General features: G+C 38.2%; 1 protein-coding gene across 1 annotated transcript; it reads left to right on the top strand.

Moving 5' to 3' along the window:
- Window positions 1–11149: 11149 nt before the first annotated feature.
- On the top strand, window positions 11150–13916 carry LOC134217726 (probable cytochrome P450 12a5, mitochondrial). Its single transcript, XM_062696537.1, is given in 8 exon segments — window positions 11150–11531; window positions 11701–11947; window positions 12006–12122; window positions 12186–12458; window positions 12533–12569; window positions 12572–12694; window positions 12759–13007; window positions 13076–13916. Coding segments are annotated over 8 exon segments (1587 nt in total). The 5' UTR covers window positions 11150–11317; the 3' UTR covers window positions 13403–13916.
- Window positions 13917–14127: the final 211 nt, after the last annotated feature.

The raw sequence follows: 14127 nt of genomic DNA, 5'->3' as shown, positions 1-14127 counted from the left end.
AATGGTTCATTAAAAAATAAAACAAATTTGAAGTGAATCAAAACATGGTATTTATCTGGTCATCAGATCTGAAGATCCGTACATAATTTATAATCCAACCTAATTTTAAATCTTATCTAGTGCTTTTCTGACTTTCTAGGTGTTCGTTAAGAAATTCATAAACCGTTTTTTTTATTTCATCTACTTTGTCGTTATCTCATTTTCTCCTTGAGGTTTTCATACTTGATGCGATATTTTCCTTTTCTCTACCTCCTACAAAATAATATGTTTCTACAAGAAATCCTTCTAGAAAATCCCCGGGAACTTCATATATTCCTCCGGAAAGTTGTCCACGAATTCCTCTGGAAATCGTTCGAAAATCCTTCTCATATAATTGTAATTCCTCCTAAAAATTATATAGAAACCCTTCACTAAATTTTTTTTATGAAATTCATAAGGAAATTCCTTGAAGATTTCTTTTCTTCTCAGACATTTCTTCAGCTATTCTTCCAGAAAAATCTACGGTATTTATTTCAGGAATCCATTCGAGAGTTCCTTCAAGAATACATACGGAACTTCCTCCCATAATTCCTCCAGAAGTTTCTTCAGAAATTTATGACGGAAATCCTCCAGCTTCGCTCCATAATTACACTTGTAAATCTATAAAAAAAATTCTTAAGAAATTCTGCTAGGAACTTCTTCGGGAGTACCTATAGGCACTCTTTCTTTAATACCTCCGGGATAACTTCCATATTTTTTTCCAGGAATACCTACATAAATTACATAGCGAAATCCTCTAGGATTTCATTCTGGAATTCTTTTCGCAATTACTTCAGAATATCATCCAAGAATTCCTCTAGAAATTTCTTTAGTAATTTCTCCAGGAATTCGTCCAAGTATTTCCCCGGAAGTTCTTCCAAGTATTTTTTTGGAAATTCCTTCAGGTACTTCTCCAGGAATTCCTTTAGGAATTTCTCCGAATTTTTCCGTGGCATCGTCCTGGAAGTTTTTGCGGACTTCACACGAAATTTATTACAGAATTTTATTCGGAAATTAATTTGAGAGTTCCTCTAAGAGTTCTTCCAGGATTTTCTTCTAAAGAAACCCCCGGGACTTCAGCAATTCATCTGCAAATACTTTCAGGATTCCATCCAGGAATTTCTCTTCCTCCTGCTATTGTTCCTAGAATTTCTTCAGATATTACACCGGAAATTCCTTCAGGAACTTCACCAATAATTATTTCAGGGAATTCCTCCGGAAGTGCTTGTGGGAGTTCCTCCGGAAGCTCCTCCAAGGGGTTTTCTAAGAATTCCTCCAGGAATCCCCCCAGGAACTTCACAGGGAATTCCTGGAAGATATTTGGCAGGAATTTCACGGGAAATGGGATTTTGGAAGTTCCTCAAGAAATTCAATTTTGAGTTTTACACCGGCTGTTCCTCTGAAAATTCCTCCGGGAGTTCCACCAGTAATTCCTCCGGGATTTTATTCAGGCTTTCTTTAGGAATTTATCTACAAATTCCTCCAGAAGTTCCTTCGAGAATTTCTTTGGGAGTTCCTCCGGGAGGTCCCTTAAGAATTCTTCCAGGAGTACCTCCTGGAATTCTTACGGAAGTTTATCAGGGAGTTCTTTCGAGAGATCCTCCGGAATTCCTCCAGAATTTCCTCCGGAAATCCTTCCTGTAGCTCTTGAAGAAATTCCTCCAGAAGTTCCACCGGCACACAGTGGGACGGATTGAAAAAAAGAAGGTCAAAAGTACAAATATGGCTTAAAATGAGAACAAAAGGATTTATTATACTTACTGTGATGAAATTTTATCATTTTCAACTACATTAATAACGAGTGTTGTGATTGTAGCATTCAGTATATATACATACATTTCCATGCATTTCACGTCATTTTCAAATGCCTCGGAAAAAACCTGCGGGCCCTGGCGGGCCCTAAATTTCGTTTAGTTTGAAAATATATTATGTAAAGTAGTAGCCATGCGATTTTCAGCGCTGGGTAATGATGGGTAAATTGTTTTCTGACCACATGAAAACACCACGAAATGAGTAAATTTCGATATAAGCCCAAATTCAACTCCATAAGCCATGGGTTAATATTTCATGAATTTGTGATACAATGTATGCAATTGATAGTTGATTATGTTATCTTTCAAGATGTATTGAGTTTGAAATGATTGGATAACAAATTTGAAAAATATTGCAAAGATATCATACTTCATATTTATATATTATCAATGGTGTTAAAAACAGTTTTCATGCTAACTTCAAAAGTACCCCAATGGGCACAATATCGTCAAATTGACTCAACCAAAGTAAGTTACAATGTTTTATAACCTGTATAATGCGAGAAAAATATTTAAAAAATAGAATACATCATTTTGGAAAATGACCTTTTGACCCTCTTTCTAAGGATTCGTCCCTCTGTGCGGCAGTTCCTCCGAGAATTCTTCTGGAAATTTCCCCTGGAATTCCTCCGGAAATTACTCTGGAAGTTCCTCCTCAAAAAATTACCCGGAGGAACTGCCGGTGAAACTTCCGGAAGAATTCTCGGAGAAAATGCCGGTGGATCTTCCGGTGGAATTCCCGAAGGAACTGCCGGAGAAACTCCCAGAGGAATTTCAGGAAGAACTCCTAGAAGAATTCCTATAGGACCTCCCAGAGAAACTATCGGAAGAACTTCGGGAGGAATTTCCAGCTATATTTGTGAAGTAAGCCTAAATGATTTCCTGAAAAAAGCCTGAATGATTTCCTGGAAGAGCTACTGATGGAGCTCCCGGAGGAATTTGGCGAGGAACACCTGGTGGACTTCCCGCAGGAACTCCCGGAGAAACTCCCGGATGAATTGCGGGAGGAACTCTCGGAGGAGTTCTCGAAGTAACTCCTGGAAGAATTTGTGAAGAAACGTTAGAATTTTCAGAGGAACCCCCGGAGGAACTCGAAAAAATCTTGGAGAATTCATCTAATAGATAAATCTCGTCTAGCTGAAACCTTTGTAGGAGTATGTAGCTGGATTATCATTATCATCATCAGAGGACCTCCCGGAGAATTCCCTGAGGAGCTCCCAGAAAAATTCTCGGAGGAACTTCTGGAGGAATTTCTTTATAAATTCCTGAAGAAGCCTAAATGAATTCTAGAAAGAAAGCCTGAATGATTTCCCGGAGGAAATTCTCTAGATATTCAGAGGAACTCCCGTAGGAACTAAATAATTCTCGGAGAAAATCCTGGAGGAATTCTTGGAGTAACTGCCGGTGGAACTCCTGGACGAATTCCCACAGGAACTCCCGGAGAAATTTCCGGGGTCTCTCAGGGAAAATTTTGAAGTTTCCACTGGAATTCTTTCAGGATCTCTTCGGCAATTGATCTAGGAATTCCTCCGAAAATTCCATTGATGATTCCATTTAAGGTATAATTTCTGTATAAATTGGATGGAATTGGTAGTTCGTTAATAATTTTAAATAAATTTAAATAATTAGAAGACTCCGACTCGAAGTCGAGTCAAGTACGAGACACTGAAGACAGCCTTACTGTTGAGGTCGAAATACGTATCTGTCAAGATACAATTAAGTGGTGGAATTCAATGGGACTGTATTAACTCGTCTTATGACAAGTGAAGACATTCCACTAAAAAGCTCAAAATAATTTTTCTTTTCGGAAATTTGTTCGAAAAATGTTCGCAGATTTCTTTTGGAAATTTATCCAAATTTTCCTCCGTAAATTTCTACACAAAGTCCTGGTATTTCTCTGGAAATTCTTTCAGAAATTCTTCCAGAAACACCTAATCAATTCACTCAAGACATCCTGCTAAAGAATTCCTTCGAACATTCTTCCGGAAATTTATAGAGTAGAGTGGGGCAAGAGTACGCACTTAGTTTTCAATCGATCATGTGGCCCTTATGAAGCAAGCTTCTTCATATCAAATCAGTGTCGATGATTCATATACTCTTCCTTTATGTTACCCAGTGGAAAAAATATTGAAATTATTGAGATTCGTTTCAGTAGAACCCTTATTGCAAGACAAGTGAAAAACGCACTCTTACCCCACCGGTGGGGTAAAAGTGCGCATCGGGTGGGGTAAGAGTACGCATTTATCCAATCATGTGCTTTAAGTATATATTAACACAAATAAGAGTTAATAACATTTAATTGATGTTTAATTAGCATATATTAGGGAATGTTTAAAGATTACGTAACTCTTAAAGGGGGAGGGGGTCCTAAAAATGTGCAGTTTCATACGAAAAACCATTGTTTTTTATATATACAAAAAACTACAGAGGTAAAAATATATATCAGGTTTCGCGTGGCGTATACAAAGGCATTTGCCTTAAAGAAAGTCAACCAATCACGTAACGTAAAATTTGGCTATTTCATCACCCCTCCCTCCCTATCTTACACTATTTGTATGAATCCTCTAAAAAATATATGGATCATCACACATCTCACAACCCCTCCCAGCTAAACGTTGCGTAGTTTATGAATGTTTCTTTTGATTAAATGAAATTATCATTTAGATGAAAATGTGTTTTCGTACTATGTTTAGGTGTACAACAAGTTCTAATACAATTTCATTATTTCGCTTCAGTGCTTTGTTCGCTAAGTCCTTTCTAACACCAAATTACTTCAACTTATCCTAAAAACTTACGATAATTTCAAATTCTGTCCCTTTTTTCTTAGTTGTGGATCTTTACGCTTCGGAAGAGGTCTTATTTCGGCCGGAGATACGGGTTTGACATCATAACTTGAAGATTCATATGCGTACTCTTGCCCCACCGTTTCCTGCGTACTTTTACCCCACAGTCCCAAAAATTATTCAAGTAATGGTTTTGACTTCTTGGAAAACCAACCGGATTGGTGTTCTGTACCATAAAGTACTCTATACAATAGGTTATCGAAATGGTATAATGTTCACCTGACTGAACGTATATATGGTCATGAAATACTAGTTGCGGAAATCCAATTATTTTCAGCAAAATGACCAAAAAGTTATCTAATTCCATATCTCCCTTGTTGTTTATTCAAATCGTTTACAATTACACATGATAATAGTTGGCCAGAATACCTGTCAAACTGATGCAGTGCTGTTAGTTTATCTTTTTTTATTACTTCAAAAAATCGAAAACGTACTCTTACCCCACGCGCACTCTTGCCCCACTCTACTCTAATCCTTAAATTCCACAAGTATATTCCCCCAAGAGATTCTGCAGAAGTTTCCCTAGAACTCGTCCGGAAATTTATTCAGGAATTTCTCCGTCAATTACCCAGACAATCCTTCGAAAATTATTTCAAAACTTTTAAAGAAAATTCCTCGAAATTCCTTCAGAAATTTCCAGCAATTCCCCAAGAATTCTCTAGCAAACTCCCTTGGGAATTCCGCCGGAAGCTACCCAGAGATTTCTTCCAAAAAATTCTTCATGAATTGCACCAAAAAATCTTTAAGAAATTTTATATGAAATTCCTACAAACATTCATCCAGAGATTTCCAATAAATTATACAATTTACACAACTTTTACTAGTGAATGGAAAAATTTAATAATCCCATAAATGTGTAAATTTAGTTTTTCGGTTAAAACTTGGTAACTTCTTCAGTGTTTTGTTATCGAGAATATGTTTTGAAGTTCGTATTGGTTCATTGTTCTTTACAAATTAGGGTGAGTTTGCACGTTCCTTCGTTCAGGAGTATTGTGATGTGATCAGGCATTATTCGCAAAGTGGATCGCTGTTGGTTGGCACATCAGTTCCAGCTAATGCCTATGAGTTATTTAAGTTATATAAGGAAAATGTTATACTTGCTTAATTTAGCAGAAATAATGTTGGTGCTTGACGCACCAATGCGAAGTGCAAAAGTGTTTTCCTGCTGTGTTAATAAGATTTATGCTGATTTATGCTCTGTGCAGGAGAAAATATTTACGTGATAAATGTGTGTTGCAACGTGCTATCGCTTAGTACGCCAGTTCGATCAGAAGAATTTTCCCGAAGTTTGAAAGAATTTTATAGTGCGTGTTGGTGCGATTAAGTGACTGACACTCTTGAACGTCGAGCGTTTCACAAAGTGTAAGAGTGGAAATTTTCTGTTTTGTCTAGCGGAGTGCATATCACGTGCACGTCAATTCGTTTAAAAGGATCGTTTATCAGCGGCAGCAGTATGGCAGCATGGTCGTAGAACAGTTGGAATTCTGGGACATCGGCGGCATGATACAGCTAATTGGCGTAAAGTTGTCGTAAGTTATTCGTTATAATATTATGATCTTAATATATGCAATATTTGGTTTATGATCTTTATTTTGACTTATAGGGTGATTCTACACAATATAGGTATTACACAAGCATGCAAATGCATGCTTTGCTTGCTATGGTGTGTGTATGGCGAATCAATAACTTTTTATCGGTGGTCTAGTTACTGCCGCTTTTCTCTTACAAGCAGGAGATCGTGGGTTCGATCCCAGGCTCGTTCCTATTTTTTAAAGTGGCACGAACTATATCCACTTCCTTGGTGAATCCTCGACCTATGCTTCAGTTTATCTACCCTACCCAATTAACAAAACTTCCTTTCCGTGGTAATTGTGGAGATGCAGAGGTATTCTCGGTCTCTAGTAGCTACAATAAATCCACACTAACATTCTTCTCATTTTCCAACTGACTGCAAGGACTTGGCCGCAGCTCCATTATTGATCTCAATTTGTTATCTGCTGAAACGGGTACTTTGAGAATAGGTGGTAAATCCTAACCTCTATTCACTTGGATCGTAGTGCAACCATTTACATGTACAGTTAAGTTAAGCTAAAACAAAATTAATAAACCGACTTGCGGTAATGGTACTTTCTCGTGTAATAAATACACTATGTAATAAATGCATAAAGTGTTATACATTAGAGAGATCCAAGTAGCACTTCATCGGAATATATTCCTTTTTTTCATCAATCCACATCTATATGCGTTTATAAAGACAGAAGACAGAATCACCGGATGTCGCACAGACTGAACACTTACATCTAGACAACTGACGTCACTAACCACACGGCCACGAAGCCCATAATTGTGCTTATTATGATACGTGGCAGCAACATCTAAAAAACCCTAATTAAACCACCTACTGATGATGATGCATTTCTCTCTTATTCAAAATAATTGATAAACATGTAAGAGAAGTCTCTTATAACACTAATAGGTAAAAGGGACTTATTTTTCACCTTCGCTTAAATTGAAAATTTTGCATTGTAAAGATTGCTGCCGAATGTAAATTTATTGCAAGCAAATCGGCTTAGGTTAATTGCCCGAAAAATAAGTGAGATTTTTGCACAAGTTTTGCTTATAAAATAATATTCTAGCCTTTACTCTTGAGCCCATAGTGCGATCGGATCGATTTTTTATATGACTTAGGGGAAACTGGGGTAAAACAACTTTTTGGCATTTTTTACGGTGTTCCAGGAATATTTTTAAAAATGTTTACTACTGGAGTGCCCGAAAAATGATTAGGATTTTTTTGGTTTTACATATAAAAAAATATTTTTGCCATAACTTTTGAGCCCATGGTGTGGTCGATTTTAAATAGGAAACAATGGAGCAGGATTCTTCGTCGAATGCAACTTGTTGCGACTAAATAATTAAGGATAAATGCCCGAAAAAAGGGGTGAGATTTCTTTGTGCACACACAAACACCAAATGACCAAATCTTCAAAAATAACAAAGTTACTTTTTTCTGGAGGTATGTTGTGGGGCCCTCTTTAGCCGTGTGGTAAAACGCGCGGCTACAAAGCAAGACCATGCTGAGGGTGGCTGGGTTCGATTCCCGGTGCCGGTCTAGGCAATTTTCGGATTGGAAATTGTCTCGACTTCCCTGGGCATAAAAGTATCATCGTGTTAGCCTCATGATATACGAATGCAAAAATGATAACTTGGCTTAGAAACCTCGCAGTTAATAACTGTGGAAGTGCTTAATGAACACTAAGCTGCGAGGCGGCTCTGTCCCAGTGTGGGGATTTAATGCCAATAAGAAGAAGAAGAAATGTTGTTTGGGCGACTATCTGACGCATATTTTTCGTTGCGACTAAAAATAAGCGAACCAGTAGATTTTTTTTTATGAGCGGTGATACGACTATAATTTGATGTCTTTATACTATGTTCGCACTACGGCCTGAATAACATGTTATTTAAATTATCAACAATAGAAAGCTCATCAAGATAGCCGAATAACATAAGAAGGCTTTAGTGCGAAACCAGTATTAAATGTATTTATTGAGAACTAAGATCTAACTGTAAATCGTTTAGTTGATTGTAGCGCCGCACTCTCAATAAAGAAATTAATAATAATAATAGGGGAAAAGACAGCTTTGGCAGGTTTTGTACTATTATTGTCAGGGTGGTTTTTGTCGACTAAATTTTATGAAATTTGGCCACAATTTCTTTGATATGCAAATAATGTTTAGGCCAAATTTGAGCATAATAAAAAACCCCCCTGACAATAATAGCACAAAACCTGCCAAAGCCGTCATTCCCCCTAATAGATGGATTTAAGTTCGAGCTTGATGGCTTTCTCCAGAACACATGAAAACGTTGTATTCTAATAATACTCCAACTTTCCCGGCAAAATGTTCAATCTTCATAAATATAAACACAGCTAATCTTAATACAAATCGATTCATGAGAAGTACATCCGTTTGGGAGTTATATTGCCTCAAAGGAATCATTTTTATATATTTAGAATAGAAAAGCAGCTTGTAAGAGCTTATATCGATGTGCTTCAGTAAAGGTGTGGGCCAAAGTCCTCTAAGTCTGTATTAGTCGAAAAAATAATGTAAACATTCACTTGCCATAAGACGAGTTTGTACAATCCCATTGAATTCCACCACTTAATTAAATCTTGACAGATACGTATTTCGACCTCAACAGTAAGGCCGTCTTCAGTGTCTCGTACTTGACTCAACTTAAGTGGTGGAATTCAATGGGATTGTACAAACTCGTCTTATGACAAGAGAAGACATTCTACTAAAAAGCTCAAAATAATTTTCTTAACAAAATGTAACATTAGTGGGCGGGCGTAGTGAAACGTCACGTCTGTTATAAAAATTGTACTGAGTATACCAGACGTGACGTCACATTCGGTCGCCTTTGGCCATCGTCGGCAACCCAGCTGAGAGTTTCTCCCTCAAAAGAAAGAATTTTCGTTGAACAAATACTACTTTAGGGTGCCCACGCAAAAGATATTTTAGTTACTAGATAAAGATTGTCGCTTCGGTTCCCTTTGTTCTGCTGTCCGGAACATGTTGGGTACCAAGCTGTCAAATCGTATGGATTTTCCTTCTTTGACATTTAGCTCCCATATCCTCGCCAGCAAAAGATGTTCCGGACAGCGACGACAGCGACAATCTTTATCTGGTAACTAAAATATCTTTTGCCACACCTGTAGTCAAGCACATCAAGATCGTACTATAAACTTTGCATCGCGTGAGTTGCAACATCGATTTTGCGCGTACTCGCTCTCTCTAGCAGACCATGGTAGCTCACTACCCGAAGCAATTAACACGAATGAGGGTGGAGAGCGCAGAACCAACGCTCACCGACTTTCTGACTTTCCAGACAAGAGAGGCTTCATTTTATAACAGTAATAACTTTCAAGTTAACCGTGACCGAGTGGATAGTGTACACGCATCAATCTGGCGGTTTTGTTGATGCTCTTGGTTCGAATCCAAGAGAGAGCCATGGGAGGGGGGAAGGGGGTGGGGCATTTAAAACCGATTGGTTTACTATTTTTGTACACACAGTTGATAGTAACTATCATACTGAGACCTATGTAGGCGAATCTGAGTTTCAATTAGCTAAAATAGACCAAAACAAATTTTTGCTTTAGTAGAAAGCTTCTTAGTTGTCGACTAAGCGTGACTAATCAGGACGGCAGGGCTGATCAACCGTAGAAAACGTGAACGATGTAACATGTGTTGAATGAGACGTCTGTTTCTCTGTGATATAGTCTTCGTCATAACATTGGACAACGCAAGACCTATTCGATTTCTTTGTGCCGTATGCTTACCACGAAGATAGTCGCGCACCCAAAAGTCATGACGATTTTCATAGTCACTTCTTCACATAATTGATTGCACGTCACCATAGCCGGACTGGTTAAAAGTTAAAACCGGAGTGGCGTCTCAAGTTAACAAATAGTAGGAACTCTGATAACATAAATATATCGAAAGCATTTATGGATCCGTACACTAATTACGTAAGCATTTTTTCTGGGTTTTTCAACCCCCTCCTCCTATGTAAGATTTTTCCCATACAAAGGATTTTTTATTTATATGGAGCGTAAGAAATAGGCAAACACCCCCTCCCCCCATAAGTGCTTATGTAATTAGTGTACGACCCCTATAACGCCTTTATGCAACAATTCAAATTATTTTAATACAAAGGTCGAGTGACAGCTGCCGCTTGAAGAATGGTAGCTTGAAGTCTTCGTGCTTTGATGTCGTTAAGATGATTTGGTTGCACGACGAAAGCTAATGTCGTGTGCGTCAAACGTGGTGATATTTTGTTGCCGGAAAACTCATGAGGCAAACCGCCTATTAACTAGCAGCTCTTAGGGAACAAAGCATCTCGCGTCGGCGAATCAGAATTCTGGTATGGAAAGTGGGTGGAGACGCATAGTACGTCGCAGGTTAGTTCCATACATTATTTAAGGTCTGATGATAAAACGTGGAACTTTGTATTTGTTTCATTCAATATATGTGTATTTGTCAGGCAGAATAGTTGATAAGTTCATATAATAGACCTGTGATAGCATTGCACTAAATACCCACGACATACAATGAACTTGTACTCAACTCATATCACTAAATAGATTAGATTAGGTGTGCGTAAACAATGATGATACATCATAGCCACACGCGTATAGAAAAATCACAACATAAACTGTTTTGAGAAAGGTCAAGACACCTACTGTAGATGATTAATAAAATGATTTTGATAGCAGTCAGAACGCGAATACAAGCACTGAATTTGTCAAGTTGCTTAAGTCACTTCATTTAGCCCTTTGTGCCAATGTTGATTTGTTATTTTCACCACTTCCCCTGCGGCGATCGTTATCAACTGACATAATTGTAAGTACAATTGCACGTGGTTTGTCATCACTGACCATAACAAGTAAATAAATACATTGCGATTAGTGTTCTTCGCCCAGCAAGTTGTTTACGTGTTTATAACAATACTCAGGTTAAAAATAAACTTCCTACCGTGAGATGTTTTCTCGGGTTATAGTTTGAAAGTAATCTAATTGTCGTTTTCAGTAGCAAGCCGTAAGTGAACGAATCTACATCAATGCGATTTTTTTGTTTTGTTCGTTAAGAAATGTTTTGCGAAATGTCGCGCGTTAACGTAGTTGGACTTGGCTCTGTAATGGTAGGTATTTGTAGAGCTCGATCAGGAAGGTGTTTTGGCCAACAAATGAATCTGGTAATAAGCGTAGCAAAAAACCCAGAGGTAGACTGGAACAAAGCTATGCCGTATAGTAAAATTCCTGCTCCAAGTATATACAAAATGCTGAGGAACTTTGGACCTGGAGGTGAGATTTTTTGTAGGACTTGGTTCAAGAACGATCTAATCGGGCAAAGTGCTGCGCAAATAGTATGTAGAATAGTAAGCCTTAGCTTACCACAAGTAGAGTAACCTTATCGTTGACTGAATACGGGTCATTTTTTTTGTAACCTCTCATGTTATGACATAAATTACAGGTCTCCAGCAGCATGCCGGCCTTCCCGATGTGTATCGATTTTTCCGTGACAATTATGGTGACTTGGTTCGAATGCCTGGGCTGTTCGGAAAAAGAGATCTTTTGTTGAGCTTCCATCCGGACGACTATGAAAGTTTGTTTCGCAACGAAGGCCAGTGGCCGTTACGTCGGGGCTTGGACACCTTCGAGTACTATCGGACGCAGGTTCGACCGGACGTTTTTAAGGGTAAAGGAGGATTGGTATCCGAGTGAGTCCGGTGGAGTTTTGTGAGTCGTTGGTTGACCATGTTTTGTTTGTTTTTGTAGCCAAGGAGAAAACTGGCAAAAGTTCCGTACAACAGTGAATCCTGTTATGCTGCAACCGAAAACCGTTAAACTATATGTGAGCAAGTTAGATGAAGTAGCTCATCAACTTATGGCAATGTAAAAAATTCAGTTGTATAAAATGTAATTACATTTTAAAAGTTTATTTATCATACTCAATAGAATGCTCACCACTCGCGACATCAAGAACGAGCTGCCGGCCAATTTCAAACAATGGATTAATCGTTGGGCACTTGAATCAATGGGTGTTCTTGCATTGGACACTCGTTTGGGTTTACTTGACAGTGAACAGTCCGAAGAAGCAACAATAATAGTCAAGTACTTACAGGAATTCTTTGAGTTGACGTATCAACTGGACGTCCTTCCATCAGTCTGGAAATACTACGAAACACCCTCGTTCAAGCGACTAATGGTAGTGCTCGATAAAATTACAGAGTGTGTGCGACATGTGACAAGATTTCTGTTGCTTATTATGAGCCGCTGATGTGAATCTTTATCTTTACTTCCAGAATTGTGATAGCCAAAATAAGCGAGGTGGTAGCGGTTTCAGATTGGAGAAAAATCCAACAACTTCGAGTGAATCCCAAAGCGTGTTAGAGAAATTGCTAAAAGTTGACCGAGATATTGCTTTTATCATGGCGTGTGATATGCTGATGGCTGGTGTCGATACGGTAGTTGATGTTTCATTAGAATCAACATTTATTTGGCTAGATCTTTATTATTATTATTTTATAGACGGGTGCTGGTGTCACTGGTATTCTGTACTGCCTTGCGTCCAACCCAGAAAAACAAGCTACATTGCGACAAGAGTTATTAAAAGTTTTACCTCAGAAGGACTCCTCATTGACACCAGAAAATATGCATAACCTTCCATATCTACGGGCTTGTATCAAAGAAAGCATAAGAATGTGTCCACCTGTGTCCGCAAATGTGCGTGCGACAGGCAGAGATTTGGTTCTGCAGGGCTACCAAATTCCAAAAGGGGTATGTTTCGCCATTGGATGCGGCCTCGCGGATAACTAAAGACATATATGATCTACTGTTTTTCCTAGACCGACGTGGCAATGAGTTCCATGATTTTGCAGAACGATGAACGGTTTCTGACCCGTGCCAATGAATTTCTACCGGAAAGATGGCTCAAGATGGAGGGATATCCGAGCGTTAAGGAGGCGCATCCTTTTCTTATTCTGCCGTTTGGGTTCGGCGTAAGAACCTGCATCGGCCGACGGTTGGCTATGCTGGAGATGGAGATTGTCACTGCCAGAATAACGCGTTTGTTTGAATATCGGTGGCATTATGGCGAACTGAAAATCCGGGGGAACTTGGTCAACATGCCCACTAATGAGCTTAAGTTTGAAATGGTTGAGGTGCAGGATTAGTAATAGAACGAATAATATGAGTTATTGTTATGAATGTATAAAGGGTCTGTTCAAATATTACGTAACGCAATAGGAGGGGGGGGGGTTGTTTGATTTTTGTTACGATTTGTTACACAAAATATGGGGGGTGGGTGTCCTTCGAAATATTGTTACGTAACAAATTAATTGCATAGAGAAAAAAAAAGTAAAAATGTTAAAAAATGTCTATTTTCTTTAAAGTAGAATAAAATATAAAATAAAATAAAATAAAATAAAAAATATAAATCTTACCAAAAATCTTTTTTTTTCGAAAATCTATTTGTTACGCGTTACGCATATGGGTGGGATAGTTCTGAAAATTGTTACAGATTGTTACGAGGGGATGCGGGGTTCTCAAAAACGACGTTTTTCGCGTTACGCAATATTGGAACGGACCCAAATCTATAATAATATAAAATAGTTTAGTTTTGTTGAAATTATAGACGCAAATGGAGACTGTTTCCGTTCTCAATAAATGTATTTGATGCGTTTTTTTAGATTTACCAATCTATTTTTATTGAAGAATTCATTTCAATTTTTTTACACAACTGTGCGAAAAAATAGGGTTAATGCTGATAGACTTCATCTCATAGCTCCGATATTCATCTCACGAAAAACAAAGCAATAAAAAGGTATTTGATTTGTTTCTTGTTTTTGTGAATTTTTCTAGCAGTGAGCTCGCATGTTGGCAAAAAGAAGCGACGAAG

This window comes from Armigeres subalbatus, chromosome 2 (assembly GCF_024139115.2).
Source record: "Armigeres subalbatus isolate Guangzhou_Male chromosome 2, GZ_Asu_2, whole genome shotgun sequence".
Lineage (NCBI taxonomy): Eukaryota > Metazoa > Arthropoda > Insecta > Diptera > Culicidae > Armigeres > Armigeres subalbatus.
This window is presented reverse-complemented; position numbering and strand designations above follow the sequence as displayed.